Consider the following 22,443-nt stretch of genomic DNA (forward strand, 5'->3'; position numbering starts at 1 on the left):
AAATAGCTAGTTGAAGGAAAGGTTTGAAAGTGGTATAGCATATTTGCATAGAACTTGGGCTATTTTTTTTTTTTCTGATGTATCCTTAACATATGGAATGGGAATAGTTTTTTGCTGTGATCCTGTATGTAGGAGGAAGGGGAGGGGGTGCGTGTAATATTTTATCTATTTTATATGAGTTGAGACAATCAATGATCACATTTGTTTTATTATTATTATTATTCAGGACCTCCATGGAATCACAAGATAATGCATCATGCAATATCCACAAAACAAAAATCTAAAAACAGAAACAATTAGTATCACAAGTGAAGTATGAATAATATCATATACACAACTTGTTATGTAATGCATATTTTTTTTTAAAGGAAATGTCACACACACACTGCCAGTTCATGAATATATAAGTAAGAGTTAAGGCAGAAAACTGGAATAAGATGGTAACAATTATTTTAAAGTAGGCTAAAGAACAACATGATGTTTCATGCTAATTACAGAGTATTTCTTCAGATGTAAACATGAAAACTAGTAGACAAACAGTAAAGACTAAGAAAAGTGACAACCAGTCTGATGTTTTTGGAATATTTCTAATTATGCATTGTTCAGCATATTGTGCATGATGTTTTGGATATAATGCTATCTCTAAATTCCCAAATTCTTCTCTCGGTTATACCATAGCAGTGGTGTAATAGTTTAGATTTATCCCATAGCACTTGATGTCTCATTCCTGAGCATCTTGTAGGACAGCTGAAGAGAACACACATAAAGAGCATCAATGCATTGATCCATAGATTTTTCTGTCTATCCATAGTAAGATGACCTGCATTTGCACCATAGCTGATAGATGCCCAGATATTTATAAGGTAGATTTCAAAAGTTTCCACCTGACATACAAAATTTGTGTCAAATTTAAAACGACATGCATGCCAGATAGCACCATCTATGGGGAGGTTAGTGTACCAGTTTTAAATCTCTACCTGTGTCATTCAGTTGGAGGCATTCATTTGACTAGCATGTGGCATGCTTAGTGCTGTAATGTTAAAAATTGAGTACCAAGCTGTGATAAAGTTTTTCACCAAAGAAGGGCTTTCTACATGTGCTATCAAACAACGATTGGATGGTGTTGGTTGGGAAGCTTCTCGTTCAATATTTCACTGTGAAGGAATGGACTAAACAGTTTCACCTAGGAAGAGAGAGAGCATTGAAGATGATCCTAGTGATGGTCAGCCTGTGGAAGTGATGACTAAGAAAAATCTCTCCCTCTCGTTGAGGAGGAACAGCTCAATGATAGATGATAGACGGCTGAAGCTCAAAGCATTTTTCAGCAAAATCACTAGATTCTAACTTGCAGGCAAATTTTATGTTAGGGCTTTCTAAAACAACCATCTTTCGCATCATTCATGAGAATCTTCACATGATGAAGATCAGTGCAAGGTAGGTGTCCCATTTCTCTTTTCAATTCAGAAGGAGCATTGTGAACCTGTTCTTGCAAGCTTTTAGTTTTTGCAAAGGGAATCAGAAGTGTTGGCATCCATTGTTACTGGGGATGAAACCATGGTCCTTTATTATGATCCTCTTTCCCAAAGGGAATCCATGGAGTGGCACAAACCAAGTGAAGCACTGCCAAGAAAAGCCAAGGTCACTCAGTCCTCCAAGAAGATCTGACAACAATCTTTTGGGATTGTCGTAGAATTATCTTGATTGACTTCAAGGAAAGGAATACAACCATGAAGGCAGAATATTATGCTTCACTCCTGCACAAACTGCATGATACCATAAAGGAGAAGAGATGAGGAATGCCAAGTTGTGGTGTTCGCCCACTTCATGACAATTCTCCAGTCCATACAGCTATTGTTGTTAAGGCAGCAGTGAAAGACTGTGGCTTCAAGGAGATTGAACACTCACCCCACTATCCAGATCTAGCACCCAGTGACTATTACTTCTTCTCAAAACTGAAGAAAGACCTTCAAGGAAGAAAATTTACAGATGACAATGATGTAAAAGATGCAGTTTTAGGCCATTTTGCAGATAAAATGTACAGACTATTTTTTCAAAGGCACAGAAATGTTAATTCAAAGATGTGAAAAGTGTGTTGAAGTATAGGGAGATTATGTTGAAAACTGACACAGTTGTTATCTTTCTATCAGTCAGTCAGGCCAGAAACTTAAGTGGGCCATGTCGAGGTTTCATGGATTGTAGTAATGATCTCATCTTGATCAAGGGAGTAAATACTGTTTTGATTTTATGGTCTCTAAGTATTTTTGCCAGTTTTATGGAAAGAGTTAATATGTGGAGGAGTAATGAGGACTCTGTGTTCCTCATTAGAAATATCTATCTTCTCGTGCTGGTTAAGTAGTCTAGAGATAATGCAGCTACTATAGCCATTTTGAAGAAAAGTGTTTTTTAAATATTGGAATTCTTTAGCTAGTTTATACTTGTCAGTAATGAGCCAGGGGGCTCTTGTTCCTAGCATAGAAATAATATCAAATTTTTTTAGGTCTATAATGACAGAAAGAGGCACATAGATATGTCATTGCGTGTAGGCCTACAAAATACACTTTTACTTTACCATATTCCATAGTTAGTTGACAATCCAGAAATGAGAATGAATCGCTCGAATTCTAGCTTGTATGTGAAATTATGTTTAGGATGTTGACCAACTGAGTTACTCTTGAAAATGCAGAAGTGAAGGTAGTCCATGGTTCCAAACTAAGAATATATCACCAATATACCTTTTCCATAATTCTGGCTCATGATGGTATTCTTCGTTTTTTTTTGTTTTTTTTTATGCTTCCATATAGAGATGTGCCAAAAAAAAGTGCCCATGGCTAGACCAGAGTTCTGATTGTATATTGTGTCAGCCATATATGAGTAAGCTGTATTGTACTTGAAATATCCACAGAAGATACAATGTTTAAAGAGTGCCAAAACCTTCTTTGAGAATATCTTGTAGCAAGATGATGATATCCTTAATAGGAATGTTAGTATATGAATTTATCACATCAAAGCTCACTAAAATGCCATGTTCATCAAGGACAATGTTGCTGATGATGGAAACAAAATCTCAGAATTTATCAAAGGATGGTGATTGTCCAGGCCCTTAATTAGCTAGATGTTTGGCAGGAAGGTATGTCAGAGAATCTATCCCTTCTAGTACTGAACATAGAGGTATGCATTCTTCATGAATTTTGGGAGTTAGGCATGTATAGGCGTATAGGCATGGAGGAAGAGGATGAAGGGACTGGAGGGCTAGTCTGGTATCTCTGTTAAACTCACAGGTTGTTTAGAAAATGTTATTAGTGTAATTTTGAAGCTCTGTAGTAGGATCATGATCCATAATGGAGTGTCAGTATTAAACTGTCTAATTTTGTAGTCATATTCATTTGCATCAAGAATAACTGTAGCATTTCCTTTATCAGCTGGCAGGATCACTATTTCAGAATTGTTTCTTAGGTTTTTGAGAGCAGCCTGCTCTAAAGGTGAAAGATTATCTATTGGAGGTTTGGCTACATTTATAGCAAGTACTGATTTGAATCAAGCCAACAACGCCTCTTGTGGAGGCAAGACAGAAGTAGCTCATTCGACTTTTGCTAACTAAATTTCTTTAGGTACTTTTTTTTGCGACAGACCCTTTCATTTCTAGTTCTGCTGTAGACAAAACACACACACACACGCATTATACACACACACATACTCAAAATAAGAAAATATTACTTTTGAGATATATTCTATACCACAAAGATAGTTCATTAATACTAGTTTTAAATGGCCATTTAAAAAAAAAAATTAAACTGGCATGCACACATATTGACAAATGTAAAAATGTGCTTGCCCAATGCAGAAAGGATACATTACATTGTCAAGTGAGCTCCTGCCAGACATGGCATACATGCAAAACACTGGTGGAAATGTGTTAAATATCTGTAAAATGATGACAAAATACTACTGAACAGGAAATTCATTATTAGTTTTTATTTATTAAAAAAATGTTTATTAATTAAGAAATAAACAAAATAGCAGTCCTAACAAACATAAATAAAAAATAGTGAATGACCTGGTCTTTTTAGTGAAAAACTTAAAGAAATTTTAAATTCCATAGATCTATAATGAATTATTCTTCTGATATAGTCAAAAACTGCATAAAGGAGAAAAAAAGATTGGAAAAATACATAACATCAACATTTTGGACCTAAGTGTGACTTTTGTTTAGAGAAACTGGAACAATGCACAAAATTTGTCATAGATTCATTATGATTATTCTAAAAGAAGCTATAAATGATATTAAATTTAGGGAAACAAGGCATGATAAATTATACAAAGTTTTAAAGTAAATGCACAAACATTTGTTGTATATATAAAACTGTTTATGCATTGCTGCAAGTAAAGTGTGCATGTAAGCCAAGCGATGGAAGTCCAAATGCAACTGCAAATGCGACACAGAATCTGATCTCTTTCACCTAAAAATAATTGCAAAATGTCCATAATAAACTATGATAAGTTTCTCATGATAATTTAACAATTCCAATATGTTATTTTGATTTGTGGAAGAGCACAATGAATGTCAAACAGGGACAGTTCAGAGTATCATGGTATCTAACCATTCCAATTACATCAAAACAGGTTTTAAGCAAGTCTCACTGATACACAGATACAAAAAGATTTTATTGCTGAAATGGTTTTAAAGATGTCATAGCAGTCCTATTTTTTTTTTTTTTTTTTTTTTTTTTTCGTGGTGCCAAATAAGCTTGGCTGAAGAGAGTATCGATTTACAAACGGCACATGCGAAATTAATTTTAATAACAAGAATAAAAAATATAAATTTAGTTTCTTCTGAACTTTAATAAGATATACTAAAATTTAGAAAACAAAAGGTAGTCAAAAATTATGTAGTACAGAATATACAGTACAGCTTTTCTTGATTATTGCATAATCAGTTTGCCTGTTCTGGGGTCAGTTTGCCCAGAACAGGCAAACTGTCCCCGTGAACACACACTGATTACAACATGAACATTGTCCTTAGGGGATGCTGCAAGGAGTGACAAAACAGATGCATTAAATTCATCATAAACCCCACATTAAGGGAATCTACCCATCCTAAAGGGATGGATGAGATTAATCAATTAATCAAGTGTATGTCATTACTAGTTTCTAAATTTCGCATTTCTTCCAAATGAATGTGTTATTTGTCAGATGTCAATACTGCCAAACCTTACATTTCATTCATCTAAGGCATCACACATCTTGGTCTTCCTCAGGCATTTACAACCAAGTAGTGCAGCAAAGGTCAGCACAACACCTGTTCTTAGTAGCAGGAAAATTATTATTACATGACCCCCTCCATAAAGTCAAAGATTCATTGTAGGATGACACTTTATCACACAACCCATCATTTAGAATGAATAGTCAACTATCTACCATTCACAACACACCATCTACTGCCAACTAATAGTATTTTTGTCTGTTACCTTCACATGGCCAGCCAGTTAGCATACCTGCTCTCCAGCCAAGAGCTGCGAGTTTGAATCCTGCCAAGGGAAGGATGTCTGTGATTGTCCTAAGTCTGTATGGAAAGAGTATCTGTGATCCTAACACTTCTTCTAGCAGCAGGTTTCACTCCCAAAACCCAATGAGGTACAGGAGTGATCACATGGCATCAAACTGATGTCACATGTGAATAATTAACTGCATGTGTGCTCCAGCCAATTTGCATACATATAATATTACCATACATTGGCTCTGCTTATCCAGTCCTGAATATTAATTAGGTTCAAGTTTTCCTAATATTTCATATGATTCTTCCACTGATATGGTATATTCACTTCTCTTAATTTTTCTAAGAACTATGTTATCTGATCTCTAGTCTGATTAACTGCCCTCTACAAAACACCATAACAGCTATGCTTATTTTATCATTTATTTCCTACTCCATTGGCCATCTTTGCTGAAAATAGCTGAAACAGTTTGTTTTTTTCAATGAGAATGTACCTAACGTTTCCACATTCTTGCTTATTTTCAGCTTTGGGATTTTTATATCAAATTGTTATAGCAGTTATTCAATGTAGTTCAAGAAACTTTTCTTGAATGGTAATTTCTTCCCTAATGTGATCCAAATAGTTCATAAATAATGATGAAGATCCTTGTGTAGGATATCTTGTATATGCCTCAAGTCTAATTACTGACTTATAAAACTTATATATGTATATATTAAGTTTTACAATATTTTATAATATATCCACTTGGCCAGCCTGGTTGGCCGAGTGGATAGCGTATCTGCTCTCCAGCCAAAAGGCTGAGGATTCGAATCCCACCATGGGAATGGATGTTTGTGATTGTCTGTGGAAATACCAGTGGTGGTCGGTGGTAGATGGCGTTGGTGATTGAATGGTGGGGACAGAGTTGTAGAGCAGGTGCCCTCCCTCGATGAGTCCTTGGACTCCCTGGAGGTGTCAAATAATAATAATAACAACAATAATAATAAATAAATAAATAAATATATATATATATATATATATATATATATATATATATATCTGCCTCTTGGCTAGAGAGAGGATATGCTAACTACTCGACCAACCAGGCCAGCCACACACACACACACAGATATTGTTCTACAATGTTCTAGTTAAATCATATAACTGTAGTGCTTCAAACAGCTTTTTTCTCATATATTTTTCTCAATGGACACCATGGTGTGAGGAACAAACAGCCATGATGCCCACCTTAATAAGATACAGGACCTCATTTCACTGTGATGAATGCAGCAATCCTACAAGGTATACTTTCCACAAGCGTAAGAAAGTGATCAATGGGAATTCATTTTAAAAAATTTATGGAATTTACAACCGCGTTAAAAAAGCGTTTTTTATTATCCCGACGTTTAAATCTTCATATCAAGATCATCATCTGGAGCATACATAAATATACAGGACAAGCTGAGTTACATCATTAACTGTAAGCTAGAGAAACAATGATTTGATCACATGTTATTCTACTGGCATGACCTCTGGTGAAAAAATAAAATAAAATTTTTAAAAAATTTAAAAAATTTAAAAAAAAAAGTATTTTTTTTTTTACTTTATGTACGCTCCAGATGATGATCTTGATGTGAAGATCGAAACGTCGGGATAATAAAAAGAGCTTTTTTAACACGGTTGTAAATTCCATAAATTTTTTAAAATGAATGCTGATCACCGTGTAACCCTAAAAGAAAGGATGATCAATGGGAATTTTGGATCATTCTTCCTGTAGGCATGTAATGAGGTCCTGGACTGTTGTGAAGCTGCATGAGTTACATCTTTTACTAAAACACCCTCTGACACTATTATCAAATCTAACTCTCTTTGACCTCAAGTTCCTTCTGTCACACACTGCTTGAGGATGTTGTCTTGCAACAGCTAGATAAATACGGTTTCGTTCTTCTTATGAAATTTTATTGCTACCCAACCAATGTTTGGATACTTAAAGTTTCCCATTATGATTACTCTTTCTGCACCCATCATCTCATTTGGTGATGCATTTTTTCCACACTAGCAACCGATCCACCAGGTCTGTAACAACGCCCCCACTATGTATTTGATCTTGTAAGATTCCACCTCACACCAGATGGCTTCAAACTCACTAGCACATGAAATATTGTTAGTAGTACTACAACCGTAGGTCTCAACTCTAACTGGATTCAAGTCATCTGATATCATAAGAAGCATGCCCCTCCTCTCCTATCCTGTCTATGCTTCCTAAGAATCCTATACCCTTTACACTCAATACCAGTTAGTATGTCAGATTCTGATAGCCAGGTCTGACTAATGCCCACAATCTGAGGTCTGAACATATTGACCAGGGCAACAAACTCTACCCTCCCTTTGTTTCTGATACTCCTAGCATTCGTGTGCAGACATAATAATCTACCTGCATGTTCTTTTGTATTGTCTGCATGACATAGTTGGACAATTTGCATATCTTTATTTTTCTCTAGTGCCTTATACATGTAGACATCTTTGCACATGTCTGATGGGTTCGAACCAGACGAACACAAAATTGAAATCGTCCTCGTTATCGTTTCCACGATACTTCCCATTCCTGTCATTAACACAGTTATATATAACATTATTGCTCTTACACTCATATTCTCACCATGCCTCCTTTATAATTTAGCTTCCCTGACTCTCATTATGTCTGTCATTAGTCAAGATTTCCAAGAGTCAAGTTTCTTTATGTTCAAAATGGTTTTGGGATTTATGGCAGCTATGTTAGTTTCAGAAATAGTGTGAGACTTACTCTCTCTAGAATAAGATGGGGTTGGGGGTTGAGCACTACACTGGGAGACTAGTTAGGCTAGATCCACATGAGATTATGTGAATGCAGGAATTTCATCCTTTATCCGAAAGACTTTCGAGTCCTTAGTCCATAAATACTTAGTTTTCTTCCATATTTATCATCATCATCATCAAATTCCTGCCATGTACCCTCAAGGGGTGTACAGGATATGATAGTACTACATGAAAAATTTACATCATTACTAACTTCCTATTTACAATTTTCCTCCAAATAAGTCTGTTACTTGTCAAGACTCAACATTATCAGATCTTATATTTCTATCGCCTAAGGCATATTGTACCATATCAATCCACCTATATCTTGGTCTTCCTCTGGGTCGTTTTGCTGCCAACCTGGCAGAGAACACTTATTCTGCTAATCTTTCTTTGCCCATTCTGTTCAAGTGACCATACCATCTGAGATTAGCTCTGCTAACGCATTCCTGGATGCTGACAATGTCAAGTTCTTTCCTAATATCCTCGTTTTTAATATGATATTGCCATCGATGCCATCTGTTCACGCCTCTAATCTTTCTCAGGACTCTCATATCTGCGGTCTCTAGTCTTTGGTCAAGTGTTTTACTTCTGACCCAGCTATCAGATCCATAAGTTAAAACTGGTTTGAACACTGTCTTGTATACAGCTAATTTAGTGTTCCGACTAATTTCTCTCTTATTCCATATGAATTTACTCAATTGACTTCCTACCATACCAGCTTTGTTGATTCTGTTGTCTATTTCCATATTTAATTTACCATCTTCAGTAAAAATCGTGCCTAAGTAGCTGAAATGTTTTACTTGTTCCACAGGTTCCCCATTCACAACACAGTTGACATTTTCAAAAATTCTATTTTCATTGTCTTTGTCTTTTTAATGCTGACCTTCATACCATATCTATTACAACAGTTATTCAATTCAGTCAGGGAATCTTGCAAACTTGTAGTGAATTTATTTAGAAGTATAACATCGTCCACATAAAGCAAAGAGCTGACATTAACATCTCCAATTCTGATATCTGTTTAATACCACTTTCCTTCATAATGTGATCCGTATAGATAATGAATAACAGAGGGGATAATGTACATCCTTGTCTCACACCAGATTTAACATTAAACCCTCTTCCTGTACTTCCTTCAATTCTAACTGCTGACTTACAACTCAAATAAAGACTAAGTATTGCTTGATATAATGCCCCATTGACACCATATAACTGTAGCATATTGAATAGCTTCTCTCTTGGTACCTTGTCATATGCCTTCTCCATATCAACAAAACATAAATACAGATCTTTGTTATATTCCCATGCTTTCTCGACTATTTGTCGTAAAGTGAAGATCTGATCCTGACAGCCTCTATTTGGCCTGAATCCAGCTTGTTTTTCACCAAACTTTTCTTCCACAATTCTTCTCAACCGTTTCTCAAGTATACTTACATAGATCTTGCCAGGAACACTCAGTAGGGAAATACCTCTGTAATTCTCACATTCAGTTTTATTTCCCTTTTTATATATGGGTACTATGAGAGCTCTACTCCAGTCATCGAGAATTTATCCCTCCGTCCAGACCTTCTGAACTATGCAGTGCAGCCACTGTAAGACTTTCATACCACCATACTTCAGCATTTCTGGTCGAATCTTCCTTGATTAATACAATAGGTTTTTGAAATATGGGATCCAGTGTTCAGTCATGCAGATTGGAGTTAAAGGATGTCTATTACTGAGAATTGACATTTTTGGCTTTGCTTGTAACTATGATTTGATCTCTCAGGTTTTACTGGTAAAAGTGTGATCACTGGTGGTAGTCTTTGTTTCATTGTGGTCCTCAATTTACAGAGGCAATGTCTATGGTTGTGAATGTTTCCAATTTCTGTGCCAATCGATTGTATTAGGGAGTTCAGATTTTCTGTCCTTTCTTTGGGTATGTCGTCAATTTGCAGTTATCTTTTTTTTCTCTAAATGTTCCATTTAGGACTTAAGGATTTTTATTTCATTTCATAGTTCTTCATTCTCATTTAAGCTTTTGCTGCTCTTCATACTGCCAATAGATTTGATTTTATATTGTGCACTGTTGTGAGCACTTCCACTATGCTATCATTGTTGTATTATAAGTAGCATTTGTGCTCCTGATATTTTTGATTGATTTCTCCATGTGAAAATCAAGTATTTCTTTCACCATCTGTTTGAACGAATCCAAATTATCAGAAATGAGATTGCAGGGTCTCACTAGTAATCGTGAGACCAGGAAATACCCTTAAAGGTATTTCACTGCTTTTGCCCAGTGACAGTTTTCTGCATTTCATATTTTCTCGACATTGTTGACAGCACCATTTGTTTAATTCTTTTGTCTTCCAGGTAGTTTTCAATATTCCAGAGCAGTGATAGTGTAGCCTCTGTCAACATGTGTAATATGCCTTTCCCCCTTCTTCACACATTGCCTCACTGGACTTGTTGCAAGATAGCGTGTGTGCATGAGTGATACTGACTGTCTTAGTAACCTTTGAACTAGAGTTCCATTGAGTGGTCAGCTGGGGGTTCATGTTGGAGCAGTTGGAAGTTACTTCATTAGCCTATTCTTCTGATATGCGATAGTGAAATGGCTATTTCTCTTAATGCTAGATACTACTAAATAAGATACATCACAAAAGAGAAAGATTTGCACTTACTGTTTTCAATGGTTATGGTTGTAGCACTTAAATAGTTGGAAGTTTTTCTCATTTGTTAGACTATAAATTATATATTTAGTTTAATCCTTTATCCAAGTGTAAGCAAACGAAGTTTGTGCCTGAAGTATCTTCAGGACTGGAGCAACTCATGGCAAAGGTGGACTGAGTTCTTATCACTTTCCTTAGTATCCCATAATGCAAAGCACATCTCCTTGCAGACACATATAATGCTATGCATTATTGAAAAGGGTCACTACCCAGGCTGGTTTCGACCTTTATTGAGGTCTCCTCAGTGAGAGCCAGACCCAGAGGTGATACCAAGGTTGAAGCAATGCAGAAATCATTTTTCCATATGCTAGTTGCCAAAAGGTGTCACACCTTATTATTAAATTACTCTGGATTACAGAATGATGTTGGAAGTTTTTTTTTCTGGCTCCCACTGAAGAGACCTCAATAAAGGTTGAAGCTGGTCTGGGTAGTAACCCTTTCCATAATGCATAGCATTATACATGTCTGCAAGGAGATGTGCTTTGCATTCTGGGATACTTAGAAAAGTGATCAGAACTCAGTCCACCTTTGCCACGAGTTGCCCCAGTCCTGAAGATACTTCAGGCGCAAACTTTGCTTACACTCAGATAAAGGATTAAACTAAATATATAACTTGTCAACTGTCACTGATCACAGTGCTGCCTCCTGTGTTGTGATCATTCTAAGAATCTTTTCCCATTTTCAAAACTTAAGTACAAATCCTTGTTATATTTTCCTGATTTCTGAATTATTTGTTTAAAATAACATTCTGGTCCTGAATTTTATAACTTGAACTGGTTGTAGCAATATCTGAATTGCAACAACCAATTTAGCCTGAACCCAGCTTTTTTTTTTGAATTTATTATTTATATGACTCCCACCTATGATAAGTTGTAACCCTACAGTACATTAGTATTGTAGTTGGGCTAAGAGATTCTAAAAAAATTTTTGTATTTTTTGTTTTACATAATCCAGAAACATTGGAGACCAAAACATAGAACTTTTTTCAAGACACAAGACATCCAAACAAGCAGGATATGGTCTCACATTGGGGAACAAAATTTATCTCCTACCTAAGAATGTTTGTACATATATCCATGCCCATAGTGTGATGTGAACCTACAGCCTGTTGGTTGGAGAGTGAGAATGGTAACCACTCAGCCAATCAGGCAAACAAGAAGAGTATCTCAGAGTTTCTCTTCTGCAATTTTTTTCCTTCTTTTTATGAGGAACCCATTCATGAGAGATTGGTCAACCTAAGGTATACTATACCGTGGATGGGCAAGAAGGAACTTGATGTTTATCTTGAAGAGCTGTGAATTCTACTCCTTGGGAAACACATTGGGCTTACGTTCACCCTAAAATACTATATCAAAGAGTGCTCAACCTGTTATCTTCTGATTTTGACCTTCTTTGGCTGAAAATATCTGTACCACACTATCAATTCATCTGCTGTCTCTACCACTTTCCTAATGCCACCAACCACTCTGAAATTTTTGATTTCCTTTCCTCAAAAGTCAGTCATTTATACCAGCTGGCTCACCCACCCACTCTAATTGCACAGATAAAGCACGTAGAGACAAAGCCATTACCTTATACAAACAGTACACATTACTACCAGAATACCAGACAACCCCAAACACTCTCCAAATATCTTGGACCTCTTCCTCACTGGTGACACATCCAAGTACAAAGTGAGAGTCCTCTAGGTAGTTCAGACCACAATCTTGTGTTAATCTTTTCTCCCATGAAACAGCACAAACACAATCACTCACATCCATGCATCATATGGCATTACAAGAAAGCTAAATGGGACAATCTGTGTAACTACTATACCACATTTCCATGGATAGATTACTGCTTCTGGCCATATGACCTAAGCCTATGTGCTGAATGTACCACTGAAATAATTGTTATCAACATGGAAACATTTATTCTCCATTCCACTCTAAATTACTGTCCCTTATCTAAGTCTTGGTTCTCCACAGCTGTATAAGAGAAGAATCGAGCATACCATGACTGGCTTACATCCAAAACTTCACTCACCTATACTGCTTATTCCAAAGCCTGGAATAGTTGCAAGTTAGTTTTTTCTTAGCCACTTCTCAGAAATCTCACTTGGGTTCTCACATTGAGCTTTATCCCCCCCCCCTTCCTTTTTTTTGTGTCGTCTTCATCCAGGAAGTTGAATACCAAGTCTCTCCACCAACTTCATTCCTGTGCCTCCCTTGCACATTCCTCGTATATGTTCAGTTTCTTAAGGCTGCTGCTTCACGTAATTCTTTGCTTTCCTCGTTCTCTCTCTACCATTCTTTCTAGAACCATTTTTTGTAGACTGTCATGTCAGCAAATGTCTGAAGTATATGGCCTTTCTTCTTTTGATGGTTTTAAGAAGACTTCTTTTTTCTCATCATTTGTATTCATTTTCTTCTGGGTCCATGATACCTTCATAATTCCTCTTAAAATCCATCTAAAAAAATTTGATTTTATCTTCTGCTTCCTTTAATATTGTCCATGTCTCAGTCCCATAAACAGCATCAACAATACGTAGCATTCTGTCAACCTTAAGGTACTGAGATACATAAATTTCTTTACTTTCTGAATATGTATGTCATGTATTTTAGGAGTTGTTTTTCCCTATTTATTGATTTTCTTGGGATTAAAAAGCAAAGTCACTCATAACTCTCATTTTGTTATTAGATTTTCTAGGTCTTTTTATTTTCTGCCAATAGAACTGTATCGTCTACATATCATGTATTATGTTCCTTCCTCCTGTTGATACTCCTTTTATGTTTTCAACTTCCTTGTATATTTCTTCAGTATATAAATTAAAAAGTAGTGGGGAATCATTTTTGTCGAACACCTCTTTGGATTGTAAATTATTTAGACATCTCATTATCAACTCTTATTGCTGCTGTTTGTTCCCAGTGTAGATTGGTTAACAGCCTTATATCTTTTCCATCCATTCCAATTTTATAGAGGCACATCATCAGTTTCATATGGTTGATTTGAATCAGAAGCTTTCACGTAATCTGTAAAGCATATACAAATGTCTATTTTTTTCTAGATATCTTTGTATTATTTTTCTTAAAGTGAAAATACCATCTCCTGTTCCATTTTTTTTTCTTTGAATCCAAATTGATTTTCAACTATTTCCCAGTTGAATTTTCTTTTGTTTCTTTACAGAATACTTTTTATTAGTATTTTAGCAACATAACATCATCAAATTCCTGACAGGTACCCTCAAGGGGTGTGCAGGATATGAGAGTACTACATGAAAAATTTACATCATTACTAACTTCCTATCTACAATTTTCCTCCAAATCAGTCTGTTACTTGTATCCGATTATATAACTCCATTATCAGATCTTACATTTCTATCGTCAAAGGCACTTTGTACCATATCAATCCACCTATATCTTGGTCTTCCTCTGGGTCATTTTCCTGCCAACCTGGCAGAGAACACTTGTTTTGCTAATCTTTCCTTGCCCATTCTGTTCAAGTGACCATACCACCTGAGATTAGTTCTGCTAACTGCTGACAATATCAAGTTCTTTCCTAATATCCTCGTTTTTAATATGATATTGCCATTGATGCTATCTGTTCACGCCTCTAATCTTTCTCAGGACTCTCATATCTGCGGTTTCTAGTCTTTGGTCAAGTGTTTTACTTCTGACCCAGCACTCAGATCCATAAGTTAAAACTGGTTTGAACACTGTCTTGTATACAGCTAATTTAGTGTTCCGACTAATTTCTCTCTTATTCCATATGAATTTATTCAACTGACTTCCTACCATACCAGCTTTGTTGATTCTGTTGTCTATTTCCATATTTAATTTACCATCTTCAGTAAAAATCGTGCCTAAGTAGCTGAAATGTTTTACTTGTTCCACAGGTTCCCCATTCACAACACAGTTGACATTTTCAAAAATTCTATTTTCATTGTCTTTGTCTTTTTAATGCTGACCTTCATACCATATCTATTACAACAGTTATTCAATTCAGTCAGGGAATCTTGCAAACTTGTAGTGAATTTATTTAGAAGTATAACATCGTCCACATAAAGCAAAGAGCTGACATTAACATCTCCAATTCTGATATCTGTTTAATACCACTTTCCTTCATAATGTGATCCGTATAGATAATGAATAACAGAGGGGATAATGTACATCCTTGTCTCACACCAGATTTAACATTAAACCCTCTTCCTGTACTTCCTTCAATTCTAACTGCTGACTTACAACTCAAATAAAGACTAAGTATTGCTTGATATAATGCCCCATTGACACCATATAACTGTAGCATATTGAATAGCTTCTCTCTTGGTACCTTGTCATATGCCTTTTCCAGATATTGACAAAACTTAAATACAGATCTTTGTTATATTCCCATGCTTTCTCAACTATTTGTCGTAAAGTGAAGCTCTGATCCTGACAGCTTCTATTTGGCCTGAATCCAGCTTGTTCTTCACTAAGCTTTTCTTCCACAATTCTTCTCAACCGTTTCTCAAGTATACTTGCATAGATCTTGCCAGGAACACTCAGCAGGGAAATACCTCTGTAATTCTCACATTCAGTTTTATTTCCCTTTTTATATATGGGTACTATTAGAGCTCTACTCCAATTATTGGGAATTCGTCCCTCTGTCCAGGCTTTCTGAACTATGCAGTGCAGCCACTGTAAGACTTTTATACCACCATACTTCAGCATTTCTAGTTGAATATTATTTACTCCTGCTACCTTTCCACATTTCAAACCTTTGATGGCTTTTTCTACTTCAAGCATGGATATCTATTCCTGATTGTATGCCTGTTGAGTGTTTTTTTTACCACTGTGCTATTATAACTGCTTGTTTCTTTTAGCAGTTTTTCAAAGTAATTACTCCATACTTCAAGGATATCTTTTTCTCCTGTTTTTTAATGTCACCTTTATCATCTCTAACTCCTTTTACAGCATTCTTTCCTCCATTCCTAAGCTTCTTCAACAACCTCCAGAATATTTTGCCACCTTCATGATATTTATTTTCTATATTCTTGCCAAAGTCTTTCCATGACTTTTGTTTAGCTAGTTTTACACAGTGTTTCGTTTTCTTACATTTGTCTCTGTATTCTCTAAGAGCAAAAGCTGACTTATTTGCCAGGAACTTTTGATATGCTTTCTTCTTTTCCTTCACTGCCTCTTTAACTTCCTGTGTCCACCATGGAGTTCTGATTTTTCTATCCTTGCACACAACCTTACCACATGCCTCTCTGGCTGAATCAATCAGGGCTTTCTTCAAGGCTTGCCACTGAATCTCCAAGGTTTGGTTTCTGTTCTCAAACTCTTTCATTTTTTCTTCAGTAATCTGTGTATTTTAGTCTACAGTTCACATCTGAGAGCTGCTCAACTTTTATTTGCTTTAAAACTTTCTTACATGTTATTCTTTTCAATATGAAATTCAATTTTATCCTGCTCAAGACTAAATAGTGATTACTTCCAATTTCAAATCCTCTGTACACTCTGGTGTCCTGCACCAGGGACAAAACATCACTATCAACAATAACATAGTCAGTGAGACTTTTCTTATTCCTTGCCTCTTCTCTTCATGTGAATTTGTTCACATTTTTATGTTGGAACATGATGTTAGTAATAACCAGTCCATGTCCTGAGCAGAAATCCAACAGGTATTTGTGATTATTATTAGCTTTGCTCTTTTCTCCAAATGTTCCCAAAATATTTTTGTATGTCTGACAATCATTTCCTACTCTACTATTTACATCCCCAACAAGGACCAACTTTTCCTTTTTCACTGTGTCAGTTGCTTTCTCTAAAGCATCAAAAAATTTCTCCACTTCTACCTTAGTAGAACCTTCTGTGGGACCATAAGCAAAAATAAGTCTCATTGTCCAATTCCCCATTCTGATATTTGCCCACATCACTCTACTTGAGACTGCCTGCCATTCAAGAAGATTAGCCTCATTTTGTGTTGAATACCATGGCTACTCCATCTTTTCCTTGATTGTCATTTCCTGAATATAACATTTTATATTTATTGCTCAGAAAGATCTCACCAGTTTTTTTTTTTTTTTTTGTTTGTTTCAGTCACCCCTATTATGTCGATCTGGTACTTATCTAATTCTTCAGCTAGCTCCTTTTCTTTGCCATTCAGGCTTCTTATGTTGATAGTACCGATCTTTAACTCTGGTGGTGATGTGTTGGTGTGTGCTTTCAGATTTGTTCCAGTAGCTGACTTTTCGCTGTTCGTCCTGGTTCCCTGGCGAAAACAACAGGGGCCTTGTTTAACCGGGCGACACCCAGCCAGCATGAAATTTTTTCATGTTGTACCATCATTTTCTATATTGGTTGAAGCCAATAAGAATACAATTTGGTCAGCTAAATCCCAAATTGCCAGCCCATCCTCGTTCATTCAGTATTCAGGTAGATACCCAACAGGGTGCACCACGAGAAGGTGAGGATTGGACATTAGGTCAGAAGCCCTGGTCTGTTCTCTGCATTCCTTAAAGGCTAAGTGGAGGTCTCCTCTCAGTTATACAGCTTTGACCCTTTGACCCAACAATTAGCAGCTCTCATGATGCTAATTGTTCTATACTCTGAGCATTCTGCAGTATTGTGCTTTTTTGGAATGGATATGAAGATAGTGTCTCAGGTCTTTTGGGAGATATCCTGTGTTGTAAATTTGGTTGCTACCATTGTCAAAGCATTTATGCCTATATCACTGAGAGCTTTTAACATTTCCACTAATTTCATCAGTTCCTGCTATTTTCTTGTCCTTTAATCCCTTTATTGCATTATATATTTCACTAGCAAGAATATCAGGACCATCTAGGTTGTTTGTGTTAGGGTTTTCTTCTATATATTCATAGTTTAGTTGCTCTGTGTATTATGATTTGACACCTTCAGGGAGTCCAAGGACTCATCGAGGGAGGGCACCAACTCTACAACTCTGTCTCCAACATTCAATCACCAACTGACTGCAACTACACTAATGCCATCTACTGCCGACCACCACTGGTATTTTCACAGACAATCACAAACATCCATGCCCATGGTGGGATTCGAACCTGTAGCCTTTTGGCCGGAGAGCGGATATACTATCCACTTGGCTAACCAGGCCAGTGAATATTCTTGCCATCTTTCTAGTATTTCCTCCTTATTAATGATAAGGTTTCCATTTTGTGATTTTAAGATATTACTCTCCATACTTCCCCTTTTCTTATACAACATGATAAATGAATTAACATATAAGTCTCTTTCTTTGTGTGCATTAGCACTTCTCTCTCTCTCTCTCTCTGCATTTATCTGTATACAAGGCTTCCTTTTCTTTCTTGCATTGTTTTTTGAGTTTGTTTACTCTCTTATAATCTGGTGTGTTCTTCAGCGTTCTCCTTTCTTCCATTATATTGAGTATTTCCTTAGTCATCCACTGTTTCCTTTATTCTGAACACATCTCAGTTCTGTTGAGCTGTTTCCTTTATTACATTTATATTACAAGTATATTATTCACATTTTTATTGAATTCAGATGCAAATTTATCCTTCATACTGGCTTCTTTAAGAATACTGGCATCATATTTTGGACTTGTATTGCTCTCTTTTATGTTTTTTAATCTTGCTGTTACCATTACTTGATTATGATCAGAGTTTATGCCTGCTTGTTTAATGTAATTTTTAAATCTGTCCTCTATTATGATGTAGTTGATTTGGTTTCTTGTTAGGTCCCCTGGAATCTTTCAAGTGTAAATTCTTCTTGAATGTTGTTTAAACATTGTGTTAGTTATCACAAGGTAATTTTATTCACAAAATTGGATAACTTTGCCTGTAATTTTTGTGATCCCATCTATAATATCCACAGCATCTTGAAGTTTTGTCTGATCCAACTTTGGTATTTATATCTCCCATGAACTTGCTTGTAAAATTCATTTTCATTCTCTTGGTGTTCTGTAGTAGGGGCATATACTTAAATTATAACGATATTAAAAGGTTTGGCTGCAATTTTCACCAATATTATTCTATCATTAATGGGCCCAACAAGTTGTTCCTGATCACTATTGTATTGTGATGAGGAACAACTTTTGTTCATGTGGCCAATCACATACACCATTTGTATGTGATTGGCCACATGAATACACAACTGTATGGTTTTCTTTCTTTGAATTTTTCCGGCTTCTTTCCATCTTACTTCACCAAGTCTCATAATGTCTATTCTCATATTTTCCATTTCTTAGAGAAGGTCATCAAGTTTTCCAGATTGATACAATGTTCTAACATTCCATGTTGCTATTCTTAAGATTTTACTTCTACATCTTAGAAAGGTCTCATCTGTTGATATCCTCCCATTTGGGTTTGGGATAGCAGCATAATTTATTGCACTAGCAACACCTTGCCTTGATGCATTTTCAAACTCTTCTTACCTGTTTTAATCTTGGGATGTAATGGTTGTAGGGATCCCAATCATCACAGCATTGCTTTTCAAGTTCTTGATGATTCATGGTTGACTATGGGTATAAGTAGAATGTGGTGAGGATGCTATCTCTTCCACATTATCGTATCTAGGCTGCTGCTAACATGGAGTATAGTCACCTTTCACAACTGCATTTACGTAATGAACAGATGCTGCTTTGGGTACTCCCCAGGGACTCATTTAATGGCAGTTTGGCTCACCATGTCATATTGCCATTGTAGGGTTGTGCATTGTTTTGAGTTGGATAATCTTGCCAAGAATCATCCCATAACCCTTGGTAGTAATATCGCTGTTGGTCAGTGACTGCTTACTTGTCCGGTTGTCAGCTTATTTCAGAGTGCTAGCCTTTTTATCAGAAGGCTGTCCCACTATTCGCCACCTGCGATCGCATTCAGTAGTAATCAGCTCTGCCCTGAACAAGAAATTACGAATGTGTTAATTAATGCATAGCAGTATACATGTCCGCAAGGAGATGTGCTTTGCATTATGGGAGATGCTGAGACAAGGAGTGAAGACAGCTTGATCCGCCTTTGCTGCGAGTTGCCAAGGGATGTACCACCTTACCTTAGTCCAGAAGATATTTTCAGGCACAAACTTTGTTTGCTTACACTTGGATAAAGGATTAAACTAAATTTATTAAAGAATATATTACTTTTCACTAATGTTTCAGCATACAGCTCACTATGTGAGCCTCTATAGCCCAATTAGCACTAGTGATCTTGCCAAGGCCAAGAAAAGCCTTTATAAGAACTTTAACTCTAAATGAGCTAGCCAATCTCAGGTTTTTCCTTCTGCAAAAAAAAAAAACTGGCCAGCATAATACATGAAATTAACATAATTCAAGCAACTAAGGACTTTGCAACCTTAGTTACTTTGGCTTCAATTCAAACCAAACCATACTTGAAAGCGGCTTCATTTAGATATGTTTTAAAAGTATTTTTTCTTTGTTTTTCTTTTCAATATAACACTCCTTATTCTTCTCAAAATAAAAGGTCATCATTTCCTATTTCAAATCCCCTGTGTACTCTTGTATCCCAAACCAGTCTGAAGATAACATTCAACAATAACAACACAGCCTCGAGGGTACATATCAAGAATTTGATGACAATACCCTACTTATTTAGAAGCCTGAAATAGATTCAAAAAAAAAAAAAAAAAATTCCATATGTGGTTCCTAAAGCAGGATTTCTAGATTATCTGGATTACCCCCCAACACTCACCTACTGTACTATAGTCTTCAAACATTTTGCAAATGTGAATTGACATAAAAGAAGCTTTTACTCAGTAAAAGAACATTAACTAAAATTATAATCATAATTTATCCAGAACTAGTAATATTTAAATAATAGACCTCTAAGTTAACTATATTTTATTTAGCAAAATCTGAATAATAGAATTTCAGTTAGATCAGTTTTCTTTTTTCCCCCACTAGAGGTCAGGTTTAGTATAACAATTAGTGAAATCAGAATTTTCTGTCTGCTTATGATTATAGTTATGTGGGAACTTTAGAGCTTAATTATGTGATCTTGATATTAGATTTCAAAATGAGGAAGATTTTAATTATATTTTTTTTTTCTAAAACCTGTATAATCATTCAGACTTCATACTCTTTGAAGAAGAAAAATTAATTCAGTGATTTGGAGTTAAACTGCTTATAGATGCTGGTGGGTTGACATATGTATCTTAAAGTTCAGAAGAAATTATTGAAATTATAATGCACTATGGACAACAATACCTAAGGTTTTTTTTTTAAACCTTAGGCATTGTTTAATACAATGCTTACAAAAGACTTTCATAAAGGTCAATATCATGAAATATCTACCTTCTGCTTTTTGAGATTATCGATAAGTTTCATTTGTTTTTTGAATGCTGTTAATAATTCGGTTTTTTGCTTTTCTAGCCTCCTGTTTTCTGTTGTTAACTCCTCTATTTTTCTTTTATCAGCTTCAGTGCTTTCCTACAAGTAATTTTATACAACTGATAAGTTATATCTTAATATTTTTATCATAAATATGCTATTTATATGACCTGTTCAACAAACAATAGATCAATAAATATACTTCAAATTTAATGAATACACATGTAAATTATACAAGGAAAAATAAAGTATTTAATCAAAAGCACTTATTTCGTGATGAGTATCTATGCACATCAAAGCAAACAGATTGTTTTAAAATCCAGTTCTCCTTTATGCAACTAATGACACCAAGTGAATTCTTTCTACCATTCTGAAATCTGCAATGTGATACATTAGGAAGCTAAGGAACAACTGAAACACAATTTAAAATGCATATATACATTTTTATATCAATGCTGCAGATAAGGTTGCAAAACCTTTGGCACATTAGTGCTGTGTGGATGTATTTCTTGAACAGCTGGAGGTTACATATAGTCTTTAGGCAAGACAGCATGAGTTTGACTGTTCCAAGGAACCAAGATAGGTGGAATGAAAGGAATGGAGTTAAGCAGACTTAAGTAATTTAAGTTTTTTTGCCTTATCCTGTTAGTTGGATTATAATTCACAAGTTAATCTGTTTAGGACGACAGTTGTATTACCTTTGTCCAATTTTGCTACAATTATATCCTGATTAGCTCTTAATGACTTGACTGCTGCTAGTTCTGTTTTGGTAAAATGGCTACATATAGCTATCTTTTTATTCAAAACATTGCTATTTTCCAAACAAATTTTATCAGCTATATTATTTGGAAGAAACTTAATGCCTCTTTCTATGTGGTATATAAAGTCCAGTTTATTAACAGTTCTAGGTACTACAAAGTTTAAGCCTTTATTAAGTAGTGAAAGTTCACCATTATTTAATCTGTGGCTAGACAGGTTGATCACGTGGTCATTGCTGGCATGTGGTTGGTCCCTTCTTGTCTCTCTTGTTTGTTGTTCACTGCTAGAGTGAAAGTTTTACCCAACTCAATTGTCAAGAATGGCCACACAATGATATTGCTGGACTTTGCAAATCATTCAACAGGATA

The 22,443-nt window shown here is 35.7% G+C and overlaps 1 protein-coding gene across 1 annotated transcript in view; it reads right to left on the reverse strand.

Moving 5' to 3' along the window:
- The window catches only part of LOC150093661 (testis-expressed protein 9-like), a 116,729-nt gene that overhangs the window by 9,549 nt on the left and 84,737 nt on the right, over positions 1-22,443 (reverse strand). The window contains exon 9 of the mRNA XM_090412711.1: positions 21,281-21,415. Coding sequence (XP_090268837.1) covers positions 21,281-21,415 — 135 coding nt within the window. The remainder of the gene's footprint in view (positions 1-21,280; positions 21,416-22,443) is intronic.

The sequence above is a fragment of the Typopeltis vanoorti genome, chromosome 23, assembly GCF_054136105.1.
Source record: "Typopeltis vanoorti isolate ZY-2024b chromosome 23, IOZ_Tvanoo_1.0, whole genome shotgun sequence".
Taxonomy (NCBI): domain Eukaryota; kingdom Metazoa; phylum Arthropoda; class Arachnida; order Uropygi; family Thelyphonidae; genus Typopeltis; species Typopeltis vanoorti.